Source organism: Pantherophis guttatus, chromosome 3 (assembly GCF_059756535.1).
Source record: "Pantherophis guttatus breed Tessera chromosome 3, ASM5975653v1, whole genome shotgun sequence".
Taxonomy (NCBI): Eukaryota; Metazoa; Chordata; class Lepidosauria; order Squamata; family Colubridae; genus Pantherophis; species Pantherophis guttatus.
The window spans coordinates 37,418,544-37,440,014 of NC_142065.1; the positions used below are offsets into that span (position 1 = coordinate 37,418,544).

Below are 21,471 nucleotides of genomic sequence, written 5' to 3' on the forward strand. Positions count from 1 at the left end.
TGATAGCATACGATTTTATTCTTCTATTTTTACCATATTATATTGACACCTTCCAGATGAGTTGAATGAAATTTCCATTATTTGTAGCCAGCAGGTCCATAATGGAAGGTGGTTGCATTCTCAACCTTTTGGAGGACAGGAGCCCGCACTCTTTAAAGCAAATTAATTGTTTGATATTAGATAAAAACATTAATGTCTATAAATCATAAACAACATCCACAACAGTTAACAATTATGGATCAAATCCCTTAACTGAATACAGCTTGAAACCAACAAAGATTCACAGAGTCTCCGTCTCCACTTCAATTGAACTGCAGCGTAATCATGTGCTAACAACACTTAATATGTCCTTGTTCCCATAACTTCCTCAGCTTCACAAACATTAAAATACAATTTTCCCCCTTTATTTCATCAGTATCCTGTGGCAGCCTCAAGGTGTGCAAAATTTGTTTGGCTTTGCTGCCCATCACTTTGGAGAAAAGTCAGGAGATTCTGCAGTGAATAGGAATTGCAATGAGGGGACTTCTGGGGAAGAAATAGCAATCTAAAGATGGTACAGTGAGGAGCCAGTCAGTATAACAGCTCTTTATAATTCCTCTCTGGGCAAGGAGAAGACTTGAGATGGCCCACAAGTGCTCCAGATATTTGTTCCGTGCAAGAAGAATGAAAGACAGTGGTCTCTTGCAGGTTTAAAGCTCTGGGAGACAAGGAAACAAATCATCTTGCTGACCATTGTAGCATTTAAGAGAAGGTGATGAATTAATAAAAGTGTTATGATGAAGGGGAAATGACTTATTTACACTATATAGTTCTTTTTATTTAGGAACCCTGATGGTACAGTGGTTAGAATGCAGTATTGCAGGCTGACTCTTCCACAGCCTGGAATTCAATCCTGATGGGGCTTAAGGTTGACTCAGCCTTCCATCCTTCCAAGGTAGGTAAAATGAGGACCAGATTGTTGGGGGCAATATGCTGAGAGTGTAAACCACCCAGAGTGCTGTAAAGCACTATGGAACAGTATATACTGTAACTCTATTGCTATTTGCTATATTCTTATTTTTTTCTTTCTTTTTTGTTGTTGGGTTGAGGTCTGATCTTGGCGATTTGGTTGCAAACTTTTCATCCCCATTCGAGGAGACATCTTCAGTGCACTTTGGATTGTCCTTGTTTAGTTGCTGAGTCATAGTCCTTGGTTTTAAGTACCATCTGCAACTAGAGCCAGCCAATCCAGGGGTGAAATGCTCCAGGTTCGGATTGGATCACCTGATCCAGTAGGGATGGGGGCGGGTGGTTCGGAGAACCGGTAACAAAAATCCCTGCCCTCCCCCCCCATGCCCAGCTGAGCCACACAATCATCAGAGGCTTTTTTTTTTTTAATTTTTAAAAGCATTTTTTCTACAACCTCTTCGGCAGAAAAAATGCTTTTAAAAGTAAAAAAAAAAGTCTCTGATGTTCACGCGGCTCAGCTGGGATCGTCAAATGCTTTTAAAAGCCTCTGATGATCCCAGCTGAGTTGTCTAATCAGCAGAGGCTTTTTTTCTTTTAAATGTCTCTGACGATCCAAGCTGAGTTGTCTAATCAGCAGAGGCTTTTTTTCTTTTAAAAGCCTCTGACGATCCAAGCTGAGTTGTCTAATCAGCAGAGGCTTTTTTTCTTTTAAATGTCTCTGACGATCCAAGCTGAGTTGCCTGATCGGCAGAGGCTTTTAAAAAAAAAAAGCCTTTGATGATCAGGCAACTCAGCTGGGATCGTCAGAGCCTTTTGAAAGCATTTTTTTACAACCTCTTCACCGAAATGGTTGTAGAAAAAATGGTTTTAAAAGTTAAAAAAAAATTGGCCATGCCCACCCAGTCACATTACCCCTCCACTAAGCCACGCCCATGGAACTGGTAGTAACAAATTTTAGATTTCACCACTGAACCAATCACACAACCTGAAATCAGACCAGGACTCAGAAAGGTATTTAAAGGCCAGTGCTCCACCAAACAAGCACAATCCAAAGTGCACTGAAGAGGTCTCCTCAAATGGGGACGAAACATTTGCAACCAAATCGCCAAGCTCGGAGCCCAAACCAACAACATTAATATTCAAAGCTATTAATATTGAAAGATTTTCTTTCTTTTCTATTTTTCCTTTTCTGCACCTTCTATTTTTTCTTTTTATTCTTTTCTTTCTTTGTATTAATTTTGATTGTAAATTGAAATCCTTAAGTAAACTACTATAAAAAATAGGGGCATTTTTTTTAGGACTGCAAATTTTACATCAGTATGAACTGCCAATTCTAGAAAAGGTGACCTTAATAGTAAAGAAAATCTCCTAAATAGGGAATTAAATAAACATTTCCAGGTTTATTTAGATTTTGGTGGTCAAACGTAGGGCTAAAAAATGCACCTGATTGTGTGGATTTTTTTTAAAGAGCCAATAATATTGGTGGATAAGTACAATGTTGAGGAATGCATTGTGATCCTGCTTGGTAAGGATGTTCCCTGGACAAGATAGAAAGATATCACATTATCTTTTACTTGCTTCCATCATCTTCAGTTGTCATATCTGCTGCTTGTCTTTCCCAAAGTTTCCCAAAGTTTCAGGAGGCAACTGGACTGTTTTTTTCTTTGAAGCTGTTTCGCTTCTCATCTAAGAAGCTTCTTCAGCTCTGACCAGATAGTGGGAAATGGAAGGATTTATATTCCTTGCAGACATCTGGTCATTTGCATCCTTTTACAGGGTCATTGAAGCCCTTGGAGGTTTATCTGTATCCTCAGGGTCACCTGAGTAGTGCTCCTGGTTCCTGTAGTCTGCAATTCTTTTCTCTGGAAATCCATTCCTACTCCCACACCATTCAAAGGGTGTTCATCCCAAATTGTATAGCTAAAAGTCAAAGAAAAATGTCGAGTTGTCTCCTGAAAAAGTGCTTTTGGGATCTGGATGACTGAGTATCTCTACAGACTTTTAGCTATACAATGACCCTGAGGACACAGATAAACTTCCAAGTGCTTCAACGACAGTGGTGGGATTCAAATTTTTTTACTACCGGTTCTGTGGGCATGGTTTGGTGGGCATGGCTTGGTGGGTGTGGCAGGGGAAGTTTACTGTAAAATCTCCATTTCCACCCCACTACAAGGGAAGGATCCTGTAAAATCTCCATTCCCTCCCCACTCCAGAGGAAGGTTACTGCAAAGTCCCCATTTCCTTCTGATCAGCTGGGACTCGGAAGGCAGAGAATAGATGGTGGTGGGGCCAGTCAGAGGTGGTATTTATCTGTTCTTCGGACTACTCAAAATTTCCGCTACCGGTTCTCCAGAACTGGTCAGAACTTACTGAATACCACCTCTGTTCAACGACCCTCTAAAAGGATACAAATGACCAACTGCCTGCAAGGAATATAAATCCTTCCATTCCCCACTATCCTGTCAGAACTGAAGAAGCTTCTTGGATGAGAAGCAGGGGTGGGATCCTACCCTGGTTAATCCTACCCTGGTTTAACAACTGGTTCGCTGAGCGAACCAGTTCACTTTCTGCATTGTAGCCAGCAAGGAAAACAGCTGAGGCGTGGTAATCAGCTGGGCTTCGGAAATGGAAATATAGGTGAGTATAACACAGGGGCGGGCAGGCGGACCCACTTTAAAGACAGAGTGAACAGGTTCGCTCATGGCTGAAAGTTGGAGCTAATGGTTCACCCAAACCGGTCTAAACCCGTAGAATCAGTGGTGGGTTGACCCCGGTAAAACCAGCAGGAGGCTTTGCCCACTGACCCGGATGTCATCATAGGTGATCTGCGCATGCGCGGGCATGATGCGGACTGGTAGTAAAGGTAAGTAGAACCCACCCCTGGGTAGAATCTCTTTGAAACGTCTTCAAAGAAAAAACAAGAAAGTCATTGCCTCCTGAAAAAAGCACCTTTGGGACAACCATGACCTGGATGACTGAGAATCTTTACAGACTTTGCTGTTTGTCTTTTCATATTGTCTTTCTGCTTCTATAGGTCATTTCCTTAAAATTCCATTTTATATCCATATACAGTATACTGGACTGAAACTCCCAACACCCCATGATACTGACGGATGTAATTTATAGGTGAGTATCACATTAGATTTCACTTACAGTAACTTTCTTTCAGCAACCTATTCATTCTGCACTGCACTCTGTGGTTTACATTCCAAACTAATTTAATGGTTGTGGTTCATAATCTACTTTTTCTTTCTTCCTGTTGTTTTACTCCAGGGTTTTTTTTCAAAGTGCACTCTTCTTACTACAATGACTGATGTTATGTTGTGAATCCACATGAAAGAATTTTCTTTCCACAAACGATTGGAAAGAATCATAGTTATTTTAAAAGTCCCCCACTTATAAGAAAAAAGGGAAGAAAGTGGGGGAGGGGGTTTGGGTGAGAAAGATAGAGAAATAATGGAGCTGGGCCAGACAAAGAAACCAATTCCACCTATTTCCAAAGCTTTGTCAACTCATGTTGACAAAATTAGGCGATAGAAATTATCTTAACCTGTAGATATTTATCACTGAAGGGCCATGGGGAAGGGGAGAGGTACACAGAACTGAGGCATAGATTAAATTTAGAGCTAGAAGCAGACATTTAGAAAGTTAAATCCAAGATACTGTTCATGTAGGAAACCGAACTAAAGTATCAATCATGACACGATTGTCCAACCTCCACTTAAATGCATCCTGTGAAGAATACTGTATTTGCTTCTGCTGTTAAACTGTGTTTACTGTTTATTTTTTTTCTAGCATTCAACTGGATTATTATCTTGTGTCTTTTTCAGCAAAATAAAAGCGTCTCGGTCAAACATCTTTAAAACTATAGCCAACTAGGACTGTTTTAGAGTTTATTAGTGAGACCAGTACTAGCTGTTTCCAGGGGCATAAGTAAGTAAGGACTCCAGAAAACAAGGTGACCCTGCCAACTTCAGAGTTCCTTCATATTTGTGAGAGATGTTCCTCTGCACAGCAGTGTAACTGATGCAAGGAATAATGTATGTTAACTTAAAACTTGAAGCAAGAGACAAGAAAAAAAAATCTAGGAATGATCAGGGAGTGTACAAATGCTACAAAATAAATGAATTCTCACACAACTCAAAGAAGTGAAAAATTACAGATAAAAATTTATTAGAGCCAATATCAAATGATAGCTATTTTTAATTGAAATAAGCACATTGCTACTATCTTTTAATTTACTTAGAAATGTAATGTTTACATTTGTATTTTTTACATTTTCAAAGTTTACAAAGAAAAAAACTAAGTTCTTTTATCCAGCAGGTTACCCACGAGTAAAGATTACCTTTGGGGAGCTTTAATCTGAAATTTCCAGCATTAAATCAAAAGCAGATTGAAACCAGTCCTCTATACCAGCAAAAGTTTTGAAAATAGCCTTTATTTCTTCTACCCTTTAATCCCACAGATCACTCACAGCCATTCATACAAACTGATTTGTGTTTGCGTCTTTCTTCCTAGCTTTCTTCAGTGTTCAAACCTAAGATCTTTTTAACGTAGTTCTGAACATTAACATGGAGCTGTGAACCAGTGGACAAATATACTTCCATGGCCAATGCTTGAGCTGTTTCTGAGCCACTCATCATGGCCCGGTAGATGGGAAGGGTGTACTTCTGTTTTCCCTGGAATAAAAACAGAGTAACTTATTGATAAGCTAATAGCATCCTGCAATTTTTAGGAAAGTAACAATTATTGTAAGATATACTGGTGAGCCACATTTCTTTTCCAGTTACAGCAGTGTTTAGTATACTGAAAGACAGCTGGATGGTGATAACAAGGATTTTGTATCTAAGAAATAGACAAGACTGGGACTCTAATAATAACAAGACAGTTATCTGTTGCTAGATAGAAACTGAAAAAAAAAAAAAGATTCTGACAAAGCTACAGCAACTTTGTGTTTCTAGGAAATACAACAACATCAAGCACCAACCTGGCTGTGAAGAAAGTCTTTCACTTGATCAAAGCCTGCTTCGTGATTATTTCTGAGGACAATTTGGGACCAGCGAAGACGCAGCTCAGCATTCTTTGCTTTAGAGATCTTAGGATACAAGACACTCATCTTCTCAACATGCCCTTAATATGAAAGGACAATCAAGTTAATTTTTTTCCTCAGGAAAGAAATGACCATGGTGCTCTTTCAATTATTTTTAATAGTCACAGTGCTTGCCTTTTATACATATTTGATAGCACATGTCAGATTACTTATTACTTATTAAGCACTCCGGATTCCTGTTTCATCTCAATATACACATGCTTTCTGCTTTTTCAAGTACTTCTACTGATTTTTGAAGTGCCATAAGATTTTTGTATTTCTAATAACTAGCATGATTACCCGTTTGAATGCTATTTCTTTTATTTTTGTAATCACTGTCAAAGGAAAGACAAATTCCAAGATCTTTCTGTGCCTAAAAGCCCATCATACCCAGGCAATCTAGTTCCTGGAACCGCCCACTAGCACCCCATTATGTGAGCTTCCATAAAGCTTCCTTATAGAATCCTTCATTTTAGCAGAAAGTGTCTTACCATCTGGCAGAGGAGATTTCTTCAAGATATTATCTAGGAAATAAACCAGCTGGTAGGTCTTCCATGCAGAGATATCTAGTGCTCTAATTGCCTCCATATTGTGGTCAGGAGATGCCCAGAGTTCTGCCAGTTTCTCTGCTGGCTTCATCAACTCCTCTCCAGGTGAAAGGTCAGGAAGGTATGGTGGCCAGCCAGGTGTATTCAGCCATCGGTCAAATTCAAAACCTGCCACAGGAAGAAAGGGGAAGGGGGGGGGGAAATCTGCTTATTAGATATTGATATTGGAATCTATATCAGTAATGAAATTGCTACTAAAGGTTTCAGCAACACTGTTTAATTTCTGAAGTTCTTCAGAACCACAACAGTACATTATCCCAGTTCTTATTCCATCTGTGCCCAAGAGATATGTATTTTTTAGTAGCACAAAAAACAAACAAAAAACAAACAAACAAAAAACCCTATGGACATTCATGATGTCCCAGTAAGCAACTCACAATATCAGGCTTTTAGTTCCTCTGGGATACTCTGTCATGACAGAATAGACACACTGGGTCCAATTTCAAACAAAGCAACACATCAACAGCTGGAGTTCATGTACTCAAATATTCACATGCATTTACATTAATTTATTTTGATTCACACTGAAATTACCATATCCTGAAGAAGAATCAGTTGTCCCCTGAGGATTAGGCTTCTTTTAAGGATAAATGGCATGCCATATATTGGTCTAGACTTGTTAACAACATCTTGATGCCTTGTTGCTTTAAAATTCCAATCTATTTTCTGTGGTCTGCTACAGACTAAAGATAGATTCCTAAATAAATGTGCTTCCTGATGTCTTGTCTTTGGGCAAGATGCATGCTTCATTACACAGATTCGTAATCTGTGCATTCTATTTAAGAAACATTCAAGGTGGCATTACAAGCAAAATTGTTTAGCAGATTGCCAATGGCCAGTGTTTTTATAAATAACAGCATTTTGTGTATTTTTCCTTAGATAATAAGTAATGCAGATTGGTAGAATATATTCCCTACGTGCCATTTTGTTGATACCACCTTCTTATGCATTGCTTTAATGCAGGGATAAACTTGAAGCAGAAAAAGAGAAGATTTAATAGGCACTTAAAAGCCTCTCCTCCCTAATTAAACATGTTCTCCCAGGCTATTTTAATTTAGAAAGAAATGGGCATCGGGACTTTGTTTGTATGCAGTGTGTACATTTCCTTAAGGATGTTCTCTTCAACTGCCTTCCTCAAATGTGTAAGTTTTCAATTCTCATAATTTCCAATTTTGCATAAGTTTTAAACCAAATAAATAATTTGTGAGAAACTAAGTGATTAAGAAAGAACAAAGTTTTAAAAACAATCTGTTAACCTCTTCTTAGGGCTAAAGCTATATTTGTATGATTAAGAATGTTCCTGTTATCAGATATCAGAAACACTTAACATTTGGCACAATGACAATGTTCTGGACTGCAAGCCTTCTATATATGGTGGGAGCAGAGCACCTGCAACTATACACATAATTTGCAGAACTGAGGATAATCCTTCATGCATCATGTCTGCAAATTATTCCTCCCTCCAGTCTTGGAATTGCTGCTGACAGAGAGCAACTGTCTGACTTATTATAAGAGCATTTTCTATGAATGTTCACTATACAGCTGCTGCCGAGTTCAGCAGTATTGCCAGAAGGCCTTTTTCCAGGAACCAAGGCAGGATATTGTCCAACTGACTTCTTTATTTTGACTTGAACTGTTGTCAGGCAGAACCTTTAAAGAATGCATTTGCTGTTTTTAGTTTATGGGAACTAGCACACAATCTCCAATAAAAATACAACCAGATTGGGAGCAGAGGGCAAAAGAGTAGAATAACTCAGCAGAATTGAATTATTCTAGCAACTGGAGGCAGGAAAACATGAAGCTAATTGAGTTCAAAATGGTCTGGAGGACTCTGGAAGGAATTGCTACCTGGAATTAGGAAAAATTGAAAAATTTCTGCTAGTCAAAGCCTTGTGGCAATTCTGAATGATTTTTTTTTTAGCTATAACGTCTTTGCTGACCTGGAATGGTATCCACCCCTCGCTTCTTCAATTCTGGGAAATATTTCAAGTAGAAGTTGAGGGCGTCATCGGCTGTGATGCTCTGAAATTTGAACTGGTTCACATACGCCTGCCACAAAAAGAAACTAGCCTGAATTACTTTGAGACCTTCTGGTTCATCTCTGGGCTTTCAGCCCTTCTTTATCAATGTCTCACAAACGTTCTTTGCATATAAGACTACCCTGCCTAATTCAAGTTCAGCTTACTTTTACCTCTTTGGTTTTTATCTGAGAACTACATATCTTTAAAAGAAACTCCATCACCGTTTCAATTTCCCAAACCCTTCAAAACTTGAAAAGCCACCTTTCCACGTCATCTGGAAGACACACTTGCTTACTTTATTGGCTTGCCATTTCTTAAAACCAGGTAACACTGAAGACTTCCTATGCGTAATTTATGCAGCTGACTAGAATGACTTTTCCTGGAGAGGCATCTTAAAAAATTTAGCTTGCTCCCCTAGCATCTTAGCTTTGTTTCAATCCAAGCTGTATTATAACAGCAAAATGAACTCTGATTTGCTTGGGAATGGTTATTTAACTGAATGGCATGATGCAACTATGCTCCAAAAGCTGTTGGTTCAGTCAGAAATGAACGTAGACAGATATGCTGGATCCGACATTCTCTTCACAAATATGCCTGTGTGTGTTTGTAAAGAGCTGCTTAAGGAATTCCTACCACGGTATATGATTCTTATAGCACTCACTTCCTTGCCTATTTTTCTCAGCAACTGACACCAAAAGCAAATTGAACTTGGATCTGTCTAATTTCCTTTTAAAGCCATCAAATTGGTAACCATTGAGGTGACTGCAAATCTCATAGTGAACAATGTCTTTTACCCTCCTTCAATAGGGGAGAATAATCAGGCCGCTCATTGTCAAGCCAAATTTTTTTTAAAAAAAAATCCCCCCACCGTGCATAATTTTTTACACTTCTTTCATTTTCCTGGCACTATAATCATGTATCTCTAGCAAATTTTTCATCAGAACAGTTCTGATCTACAATAGTCTAATCAGAATATATGGTGAGATACAAAGATCTGAACTGTATACATCTTTCTAAACACAATACAAAGCAGCTTACTTTGAAAATACACACTGAGACATCTGCAAAGGAGAAACAAATTTCAGGCTAACACACAGTACCTGCAGAAAAGCATCAAACTTAGGTTGATCTCCCACAAGATGGGCAAGGTATGAGACAAAACAGTAGCCCTTTTCATAAGGAGTTTCATTATATGTATCTTCAGGATCAACACCTGAAAGGAACAAATATACAAGCTGAAAATAGCAAAACCAATCATCTTGTTAGTGAAATAATCAAATATAGAATTCAGCATGGCAAATACTTAAGAATTATCTCTCAATTAATATTCCCATAACTGATCCTCTTGAGAGAGAGATCAGGGGTGAAATGCTCCCGGTTCGGACCGGATCGCCCGATTCAGTGGGTGGTTCGGAGAACCGGTAACAAAAATCCCTGCCCCCACCCCCACCCACCATGCCCAGCTGAACCACACGATCATCAGAGGCTTTTTTTTTTTTTTACTTTTAAAAGCATTTTTTCTACAAACTCTTCCGATGAAAAAATGCTTTTAAAAGTAAAAAAAAAAGCCTCTGATGATGGTGTGGCTCAGCTAGGATCATCAGAGGCTTTTCAAAACATTTTTTTCTGCAACCTCTTGGTCAAAGAGGTGGTAAAAAAAATGCTTTGAAAAGTCTCTGACGATCCCAGCTGAATTCCCTAATCTGCAGAGAGGCATTTTTAAAAAAGCCTCTCTGACCATCCCAGCTGAGTCCCCGATCGGCAGAGAGGCTTTTCAAAGCATTAGAAAAAATGCTTGGAAAAGTTAAAAAAAAAAGAAAAAAGGTTGGCCATGCCCACTCAGTTACATTACCACTACCCCCACCAAACCACACCCACAGAACCAGTAGTAACAGATTTTACATTTCACCCCTGAGAGAGATGGTTAAGAGACAAAGGGTTGGCTACCTGCTAAAAGGATAAGTCACAAAGGCCTACAATCCAGAGTTAACTATGGAAGCTATGACTTCTGGGAGTTGTGGGTGTTGTAGTCCACACATATTAAAGTTGCCTAGTTTGCCTAGATTGCCACACATATCAAAGTTGCCTAGATCTAAACACTGCTTTAGATCAATACAGACCTGGTTCGATTTGCACCCTGAGCTTGTTGAGAGGATGCTCTTCCCCAACATTGTCCATGTGCTGACGAAGCAAAGCTCTCCCAGTAGCAGCTTCCAAGGAAGTATAAGCAGCACCTGATTTTAGGGGAAACCAACAGGAACAACTTAGGTTATGAAGCCTCTGGCAACTGCCAAGCCAATTAAACCAAAACTGCCACTTTAGTGCTCTGGAATCAACTGTCAAGCTGTATGGTCATTAGGAGAGCAGCCACAGGGACAAGAGAATGCACTGGTGCAACTTTGCCAGGCAAGGCAAATTCTATTGAAAATGCAATTAAAAACAAAAGCCCTAAACCCCCTTCTCTCAATAGGGGAATATATTGAACCATAATATAATTCAGGTTGCCAGTTCTCAAGATAGATATCTAAAAGTCCATTGGGTACATTTAAGAGGTATACAGCATCGTTCTTTTCAGTGGTGGGATTCAAGTAATTTAACAACCGGTTCTCTGCCCTAATGATTTCTTCCAACAACCAGTTTGCCAAACTGCTCAGAAAGTTAACAACCAGTTCTTCCGAAGTGGTGCGAACTGGCTCTATCCCACCACTGGTTTTTTTAGGCAGTTGAATTACTTAGATGCAGCTTGGTAACACTCCTTCTATTTAATGCAAAACAGAATTTAGATACTCTGGGAGCTCCCAGCCAAACATACTTGGAAGTTGCCAGGATGGAGAAGGTCAAACTATACCCACCACCCTGGACATTGATTATCGACCACTCACCATAGAGTGCTGCAGAAATCCTCCTTTGGGCATACATGGTGAAACCCTCGTTCAGCCAGAATTCCCCCCAATGGGCATTAGTGACCAGATTTCCAAACCAACTATGTGAGATTTCATGGATGATCACATCTGCCAGGGAACGATCGCCAGCCAAAAGACAGGGGGTCACAAAGGTGATACAGGGGTTTTCCATTCCCCCAAATGGGAATGAGGGAGGCATAAATAGGACATCGTATCTATCAAAAGCAAAAAAAAAAAAAAAAGCATTAGTCAGGAGAATAATATTCTGATATGTTCTTATATACAACATTGCAAGGTTGAGGTTATCCTGGACCTGCTGATTTCAGTTAGCAGAATCCAAATTCGAAGTAAATGTATACTAGGCTTCTCAGGCATTTCACTTTGCTAAGCTTCTGATGGTTGCACCAGTCCCAGTCTCTTAAATGAGAAATGACTCTGCTGCCTTTTTAAAATTCTTCTCCTAGTACTCTCTCTGGGTATTTACCCAATGTTGTTGCACTGAGCATTTTGGACCAGAGATTTATATTGAGGTAGAACTGTGCAGCTTTTCAGAGTCAAAGGCAAAAAAAGATATTGACAATACCTAAACTTATTAAACAAAACTTAACTTTTCGGCGAACTATGCTACAACTGAGTGCTATGTGAGCATCTCTGAGTGATGCAAAGCTTTTTTTCCCCCTTGAAAAGCAGCTGACAGATGAAACAAGAAGCTTGATTCAAGAGATGGACATACAAGGCATGGCTCTTTCCCAGATTCATCTATTCTTCACACCTCTTCAAGTGCCAATGGGTGGGAAGCACTGTTTTAAGGAGCTGCCCCAACACCGACTTGAGGATGCAAAGAGCCCCAGTTGTGTCCCCTTCCTTTTTTGGTGAAAAACAGACATATCTCTGTCTGTGCTTCTCCTTGGGAAGATGGATGTTTTCCTGGGAATATTTTCTTTTTTTGAAACAGGTTCAGTAATGAAAGGGTACCTTTCCCATACGTATGGTCCAAAAATCTTCTCTCCAGTGGTAAGAAATTCTTCAATCACACCGTCATACTCTTTCTTAGCAGCCTCAATCAGGCAGGGCTCAGCCCAGACGTGACTCCTGGGGGGAAAAGCAAAAATGGCAGGGAGATCAGCCTAAGAGGGATGAGAATATCCCTAACCCTGTAAACAGGGAGGCACAAAACACACTGTTGTGTACCCTTGGATGCCAGTGGAGTATATTCTGTATCAGACAAGAAGCAATGGAGCCATTCTAGCAGGAAACAGTCCCATTTTTAATCAGTTCCCACACAGAGTCAATATAAAAAATACAACTAAATGTAAAATGTGTCCAAAATTTCAGGGTCAGGCAGAAATGGGCAAAGTGCAACACGGCTTTTAGTTTGGAAACAGAAAACAATTATTAATTCTTCTTAAGTGTCGGCTGATCATATTTAGGGCCTGATGCAAATCTCAATTTGCGAGCACATGCACTCTTCCTCCTCCCAGTTAAAAAGGCTTGTACTGAATAATGCTGAAGAGCAAGATTATATTGCTGTTGCCACATGGTCCTGGGGAAAATGTGTGAATGTTTAAATGCTTTAAACAGCTGCACTCAGGAGCTGCATTTGTGCCTCTGAAAGCTTTGCAGCATCTATTCAGAATCGAATCTGAAGGGCTATCCAAATCTGTTAGAGAGGAGTGGAATAAGAAGCCACTTTGAGACACAAGGCCAATGGGGGTGGGGGGTGGGTGGGTATAAGGGCTTCTCCCTCTGCTCCACTACTCCCACCTGATCACAAGAACAGCATTTGCTCAACTATCCACCGGTCTCCAGGAAAGCTGGATTGCAGTTTCTTTCCTGGGATTCAACTGGAGAAAAGAGTGACCTCGATTATCCTCTTGGATTAAGATAACAGGTATGTTTGCAGCAGCCTTTTACCTTGGTCCCACTTCTGCTGAGACAATGTCCCCAACGACCAGGGCCACCAAATAAGAAGGGATAGGATGAGGCATCTCAAAGAGGAAAGTGTTCCCCTTCTGCTTCTCCCTGGTAACTGCACTCATCACAGCAGTGAAGCCTTCAGGGACCTAGAAAAAGGGAAAAAAAGAAAAACTGGGTAGTCTAGCTTTGGGAAGAAGGATTTTTGCTTTGGGAAAAACTGGCTAGTCTTGCTTTGGGAAGAAGGATTAACCTCTTTCATTTTCTTCTAGAAAGGAAAGAGTGATGATTTTTTGCCACAAAAGGACAGAATATGCAAATGCTATTCAGGATGTCCACACAAGTAAAATGCCATTGTGCAGAGGTCAGGATACATAGCAATGTGTACAAAGCAGTGGTGGGATTCAGCTGGTTCTGTCCGGATCGCGTGAACCAGTAGCGGTGACTGCGGGAGGCTCCGCCCACCCGCCCAGACATAATGCGCGACTACTGCACATGTGCAGTATTTGCGAACTGGTAGGTAAGGTAAATGAATTCCACCTTTGGTACAAAGCACAGGAGCTAGCATCCAGCAGTCACCCCCCCCCCCAACCTCTCAAAATCAAAAGTCCTCTTTTTGGAAAGTCCTCTTTTTGCAATGGAAGGTTCAAGAAGCAACAGTTATGCAAAAGAAAAGTGATAACTGCGGCAGTGAGTTCACACCAGGTTTTGAAAGCAAAATTAATATTATTTATGGTCTATGACACGGCTGTCAAACTCAATCATGTCACATGATGTATCGAAATGTTTTTTACCTTTGCAGAGCCAGGGTGGGTGTGGCCTGCGTGTGATGCCCATGGGCCGCCAGTTTGACAGGCCTGGTCTATACCACGGGAGATACATAGTAGAAAATATAGCTTTGAAAAACAATCATTGTTCCAGTCTCGTTAGCTTGGTTTTGCCTTATGTCTCCCAGCTATTGGGGCATATTCAAAGCAAACAAGATGAAACAGATTAATATGATGCATGGCCTCAGGCTTTGAAAGCCCTGAGGCAAACAAATGAGAGACAGCATTTAAAATATGTATATAATAATCTCTCCCGTAATGAATTCTAGGTTTTAAACACACTGAACTATGGGGTTTAAGCATGCTCTTCTCTTATACAGCTGGGGAGCTTCTTACCTTTATAATAGCTGAATATGAACTTTTAACTGCAGGAGTGTCAAAGCAGGGGAAAACAGATCTATTCAGAACAGCTTGGCCTTGAGTGTACATGTAGGGCTTCTGTTTCCCTGCAGTCTGCTCCGGCATAAGCCAATATACCTGTCAGGAAATAAAAAACAAGATTTCCATAAACAATGAGAATCTCTGAACATAAGCAGCATCTGCTTTCTTAGAAACTGGAGAAAAATTCTGGAAAGAGGGACTGGTTGAGCACACAAAAGCCAGAGGTGTAAAAAAAAACAAACCCAGCCTTATCTTCTGCGCAGGTTGATGAGAATCCAAACAGAAAATCAATAAAAGTGGGCACAGGATGAAACTGTTAGGCTCTCTTGATGCTACTCTGATTCCTACCAACCTTCCCAAAGAACTAACAAGTCTTCATTAGACACAGCCACCTCTTTGCCAAAGCAAGGATCATTTTAATATCACTCTCCACCTGATGCCAGTGTGAGCTGAGAATTATTTGAGGGATTTCCCCTTGCTGATTCCTTCTGTCCATCCTGTCAGGCTAGCAGAAGACACATGTTCCATGTCCATCTATTAAGGTAGGACCCAAGAGACGGGCCTTTTACTGCTGTGGCACCTGCCTTGTGAGACTGGACCTCTTCTTGATGTCCTTTGAGAAGTCCCTTAAAATCTGATTGCCAACAGGCTTGGGCGTCCCCCAGAAATGGGGATTTAATGAGATGAGTAAATTGTAACATCAATGCTCTTCCTACCCTTTTGAAGTTTTTAAAAATAATATTTGTTTTAATTTTAGAATATTTTTGTGATTGTTTTAATGGCTTTATTGAATGCTGCCCAATATCTGTGAGATGGGTGGCTTATAAATATGATACAGATTGATAGATTGATAGAAGATGGATGGATGGATGGATGGATGGATGGAGATAGATAGATAGACAGACAGACAGACAGACAGACAGACAGACAGACAGACAGACAGACAGACAGACAGACAGATAGATGATGGACAGAGATATTTACAAACACAGAAGTAAATGAAAATTAAAATTATTCAGGCTCTGGATTTGGAAATAAGGATTCTTTAAATACCCAAATCTTTTAGCTATGCAATCCAAATCTTCAGCTTTCCAGAACTGTTGCTGTGAACTATTTCTAACAGAATTAATCATCTGGGCTCACATGGTTCTCAATTTATTTTCACAAAGCATATTAATGCAAATCAATATTGCAAATGTTGGAGGTGTCAGGTTTAAAAAAGGTTACGGAAAAGATTTTTTTTCCCTATCTTACAGATGAGTAAATATGTAATGCAGCTGTAACTGATTTTTTTTTAAAATGAAACATTTATCAATATGAGCTTTGTCCAAAAAAATCTATGTTTTTTTCTTAATTCTAGTAACATTAAGGTATCTGCGTGCCAAATTACCAAATAAAGTATAAATACAGTGATTGGGGTGGGAGAAGACATAAGAACAGAAGCAGTGTCTTGTTAGATCAGACCCCTGGTCCATGTTTAAACAGTTTTTGAGTTAAGGCTGCAATTGGGACCAGAATTGCCTGTTATAAGTGATGTGGTCATAAAACATGATGTGATATGAGCACAATCCTTAGCGACAGCAATCCAAGCGGTTTTGGTTGTTTCATAGTAAGTGCACACAGAGTCATTAAGCAGGAATCCCCAGATAAAGAGTGTGAGATGCCACCAGGGCATGTGGGAGACCCTAGGAGGCCTGGCACAGGCCCTGCATGAGTTAGAAGATGTGGGTGTGTGTGGAATGTGGTCTGATGCAAGATCAGTAAGACCTGGGAAACAGCACTCAGGATGTGTGCATGTATGTGAGCACGGGGACACTGGGGAAAGAGGGCTTGGGGCAGATGTGAGTGAAGGAGGGAGAAGGAGAACATGGTGCGTGTGAGGAAAGAAAGACCAGGGATCTATAGAGATTCTTAATCATCCAGGCCATGGTTGTCTCAAAGATGCTAAGAGCTGAAGAAGCTTCTTGGATGAGAAACGTTTTCAAAGACAAACCCAAGGAAGTCCTGTTGCCTTTTGAAAAAAGCACCTTTGGGACAGCCAGGGATAGGGGAAACTTATCCGAGTGACTTGGGATCTTTCCTGCTGGCTTCCCCATTGATTTTATTTGTGGGAAGCTCACAGGTAAGGTTGCAAATAGTAATTACATGACTATGGGATGCTGCAAGCAAACTGATCAGTAAGTGCAACCTGATTGCCAAGGGCTTGAATTTTGTTCAGCAACGGCTGGAACTTCAAGGACCAGTTGCAAGTCCCTTTGTTCAGCACCACTGTAACTTTGAATAGTCAATGAATGAATGGTCATTACTCAAGGACAACCTATTGCTGTGATGGCGAACCTATGGCACGTGTGCCACAGATGGCACGCAGCGCCCTCTCTGTGGGCACGTGAGCTGTCGCCCCAGTTCAGCTCCGCTGCGCTTGTGCACGGGCCTCCCACTGGCCAGCTGGTCATTGGGTCTCTCCCGTGCATGTGTGAGGGTTGGGGAGTATGCGGGGGGCCAGGTGTGCATGTGTGGGGGGTGGGGCACATGCGCAGGGCCCATGTGCGCATTGCATTTTGGGGGTCCGGCCGCACTTTGGGCACTCAGTCCGGAAAAGGTTAACCACCACTGACCTATAGTCTAGCAGTCTGTTCTCACAATGGCCAACCAGCTACACAAGCAAGCCCAAATTTTTTGGAGTCTGGTGGCGCAGCAGACTAATAGCCTGTTATTAACATTCAGCTGCCTGCAATTACTGCAAGTTCGAATCTCCCCAGGCTCAAGGTTGACTCAGCCTTCCATCCTTTCTAAGGTAGGCAAATTGAGGACCCAGTTTGTGGGGGCAATAAACTGACTTTGTATAAATATACAAAAGGATGAAGGCTATTGCTTAACGCATTGTAAGCCGCCCTGAGTCTCCGGAGAAGGGCGGCATATAAATCAAATTTTTTTAAAAAAGTTTTCCAGTAGACAGCCTTTGGGCACAGTCATACTAACATCAAGGCTAACAGCCACTGATCCCAATGACTTCCATGAATTTGTTCATCCTTTTTCAAAGTCAGCCAAACTGATAGCACATCTCAAGGCAGCAAATTCCAAAGTTTAATTATGCATTGTGTAAAGCTAGATAGCACAAATCTCCTTAATGGGAGTCAATTCCACATGAATTGCATCATGTGTAGAGATATGGATGCCAATTTGTTCACACATACACCATCATGAAGCAATCAATTTTAGGGAAATAAAATATTCTGTTTAGGGAACATACAGTATCAACCTTTACAAGGAAGCCTTTCTATTGGATCTTTTTTCTGCAAACCGTCCTTAACACAAATCTCTTCCAATCCCAAATCCCCAGCAGTCATTAGATCACACTACCCATTATCCCTGATTAATGGTATTTGGGGATTATGCCATAAATGCTTTTATCATCATATAAATATATCATAATGGCCAGGTTTCAATCTCCCACAGCAGCTATGCGCTGGGATTTTGCTTTACAGAAATTTCCAAAGGCTTCCTGACTGGTAATTCCAGAAACTGTAATCTAAATCAGTGATCTCCAAACTTTTTCCTTCATTACCCAACACTGCTTATCAGAAAGTCCTTTTTATCGAATATAAGTAAAACACTTTAAATAAATTTAAACGTCCCTTTTGTGAATGGGTAGTGGCTTTGCCTGTCATTACCCAAAGAAAAACCACTTTTACCCAGTTTTAGGTAATTTACTCAGGTTTGGGGATGCGCTGGTCTAATCATAACTGGAGGACACCAGATTGGGAAAAGTGTCTTTATTTTTAAAGGAACACAGTCAGTACAGATTAAGTGGTATAGTGATGGTGTAGGGTTTCCTGCCTAAGCAGGGGGTTGGACTAGAAGACCTCCAAGGTCCCTTCCAACTCTGTTATTCTATTGTTATAAGTCAGCCAACATATCATAATTTTGAACCCATCTGTATTGTAGTCCCACTTTATTTAGAGGAATTGCACTAATCTGGGCCATTTTCATCTTGGCTTTGGAGTTTTCCCTAAATAGGACAAGAAGTGCCAAGATTAATTTCGCTCCCAGCAAAAATGGTAAAGGTTAAATAAGAGTACACAAGGGGAAGGCTGCCTCAGTTTTTGCTGCAGGTCTAGTTCACTCTTCCTCCCCATGGGTTGGACTACATCTCCTATCATTCCCAGCCAGTGTGTCCAAGAGAGGAAAGGGAATAACAGTTAGAACAGCCTCCAGGTGAGAGGTCTGCAACAGATCAAGGGAAGGGATGGCCTTACAACATGCTGATAATGATAATCCACACAGAGATAAAAAAGATTTGTGCTGCCTCTCTCCCTTCTTTGGCAAACAACTGAAATCACATCAAGGATCAGGATAATGAGAAGCAAATATTAAGAAGATGAAAGGCACTCAGGGTTAATACCATGATGACAACACTACAGGAAAGGTGATGGTCTCCCTTGAACTGAGCTGATGACACCCCCCTATTATTTTCTTGGCAGCAGGACAAGAGTTGTTCACTTTGTCTCCTTCGAAGAGGACTCTGGACTCTCTTCTAGTCTACAATTCTGGGGTTTCTTAGTGGTGTCTCAGCCTAATCATGTCTGAGCATGCTTACTCAAGGCCAGTTGAATTCAGCTAAGCATTGCCACGTATTAATTCATAATAGCAAGATAGGATGGCCATTTAAGCTTAAGAATCACGGCAGCTTCCCGTTTTCCTAGTCAGTTGAAAACACTTATTCACTGGGAATTTAAGACGGCACTCCTGAGCATGTGCAGAGTGCCTTTTTTTTTCCATTACGGAGCCATGATGCAGCAGCTCTACGGGCGAGTAATTAAGAGTCAAAGGGCAAGATTGAGCCTCGCTCACTCGAGAAGCGAAGGAACCGGGCGGAAAGCTCCTGAAAGCCAACCCCCTGTCCAGTCGCGCCGTCCGCCCCAGCCACTCACCCCGGGACCCCCTCCGGCCCGATAGGCGATCTCCAGCACCACCGCGTCACCGCAGGTCAGAGGTTCGGGCAGGGAGACATGCAAAGCTGAGCCGTAACTAGCGAACGGGCGGTTCTGGAAAGAGACGGGACGCAGCGCTCCCGGCTCTTGGCCCTTTTCTTCCCCTCGGCGGCTCTTCGGCGGTGCCAGACCCGCGCTTTCCACCTCCACGCTGGGATGCGAGTCCAAGACGATCTCGCTCACGCCATCCCGCAGGCACGTCAACTCCAGCCTCACCGAGCCTCGCAAATGCCCGGCACCCGCCGGCTCGAAATCGACGCGCAGGGATAAGTGCAGATGCCGCAGCTGGAAGGAGTCGGCGCTGCAAGCGGTCGCTGCGTCCCGGCCCGCCATGGTGAGCACAATCCGGAGGCCTGTAGCAGCAGCGGAGGCGGCGGCGGCGGTAGTGGTGGAGGCGTGTTGGTGGGGAGTGGCAAGACGCTGGGAGGCTCAACCCACGAGGAGGAGCAAGAGGAGGGTGTCGAGGCGTGGAGGAGGTTGCTGTGCGGACAAAGAAAAGCACAGAAAAAAAATGTTTTCTAATTCTGGGATATTCCGACTTTTAAGTGGCAATAGCAGAGATAGCTGGATTTGTTTGTTTGCTTGTTTGTTTGTTTGTTTATGGATGGATGGATGGATGGATGGATGGATGGATGGATGGATAGATGAATGGATGAATGAATGAAAATTTATATGGCTGCTCTGCTCACTTTCAGTGACTCCGGATGGCTAATAGCAATAGCACTTAGACTTATATACCACTTCATAGTGCTTTTACAGCCCTCCTCTAATATGGGTCCTCATTTTACCCACCTCGGAAGGATGGAAGGCTGAGTCAACCTTGACCCAGTGAGATTTGAACTGCCAAACTGCAGCTAGCAGTCAGCTGAAGTAGCCTGCAGTACTGCACTCTAACCACTATGCCACCTTGGTTCTTTATCGAAGAAAGATAAAAACCCAGTATAACAAATAGAAAGCAATACAAACCCCCCCTTCCCCCGACATCAATCAACTACTGTACAAGAGAGCCCTTGGCACTAACCCTTCTCTGGGGTTCAAGTGCTCTCTCTCTTAAACTCTTAGACTTTGCTGTGCAACATCTTCACTAACTGAAAAAGGCAGCTGACACCTTGATCCTGATTGCCAGTGCTCTTCAGTTTGGTGAACTTAGATTGCATGGCTGAGCAGCTCTTCTGGCAGAACATGGCCAGTGATGTTTTCCCTATAGATGGAAGCCATCCAGTGTATGGCCCAAGACCGCCAGCCAACTTTGAAGCAACAAATCCATCTACAGAGCAAAGCATGTGTAAAGCTCTGGAGAAAAGATGCTGCTTCTACCATGTTATCTGGGCACCGGAGGAACATGTATCCTGGTCTCTCTCCTGTTCCCCCAGAGATGGACCTACTGGTTGTCAGTCTTCAACACTCCCAGCAGAATCAACTGTGTAGCCTACACACCCATCCACAGTGCAGTGGTCTCTCCTGGATGTCATCACTGGTGAGAAGTCACTGGGGCTTTGTGGGACATGAGTTCTAGTGTGCTGACCTACTCTGAATTCCTGCTTAAGACATCCTGACCTGGCACCAGCTTTTGCTAATGACCTACTCCAACCTGTGGTTGATGACCCAACCCAACATCTGGCCTGCTCTTATTTTTTGCTGGAGACAGAGAATCCATCGATTCCAGGTGATTACCAACCCATCTTGATTACATCTACCATCCTTGGCATCCTCCATAAGATCCTGGCTAGGTGACTCCGGGATACACTCATATTCTCCCCCTTGCAACAAGCCTTCCTGAAGAAAGCCA

At 41.8% G+C, this 21,471-nt stretch overlaps 1 protein-coding gene across 1 annotated transcript; it reads right to left on the bottom strand.

Annotated features, from left to right (window-relative positions):
* Positions 1-5,097: 5,097 nt before the first annotated feature.
* RNPEP (arginyl aminopeptidase) lies at positions 5,098-20,162 on the bottom strand. The gene is made up of 11 exons (XM_034414202.3): positions 19,623-20,162; positions 14,647-14,787; positions 13,484-13,632; positions 12,545-12,661; positions 11,549-11,784; positions 10,787-10,900; positions 9,767-9,879; positions 8,586-8,694; positions 6,529-6,753; positions 5,936-6,078; positions 5,098-5,627 (listed from the first exon to the last, which is right to left on the bottom strand). Exons 1-11 carry the CDS (start codon positions 20,013-20,015, stop codon positions 5,463-5,465), a joined length of 1,905 nt encoding a protein of 634 aa, XP_034270093.2. The 5' UTR covers positions 20,016-20,162; the 3' UTR covers positions 5,098-5,462.
* Positions 20,163-21,471: the final 1,309 nt, after the last annotated feature.

Excerpts from the sequence above, each read along its gene's own strand:
- RNPEP (XM_034414202.3), bottom strand. The coding sequence starts at position 20,015 with ATGGCGGGCCGGGACGCAGCGACCGCTTGCAGCGCCGACTCCTTCCAG. Across the intron at positions 14,788-19,622 it reads GGGCCGGAGGGGGTCCCGGG|GTATATTGGCTTATGCCGGA; the intron begins GTGAGTGGCTGG and ends ATTTCCTGACAG. Across the intron at positions 8,695-9,766 it reads AGTTTGATGCTTTTCTGCAG|GCGTATGTGAACCAGTTCAA; the intron begins GTACTGTGTGTT and ends TTTTTGTGGCAG.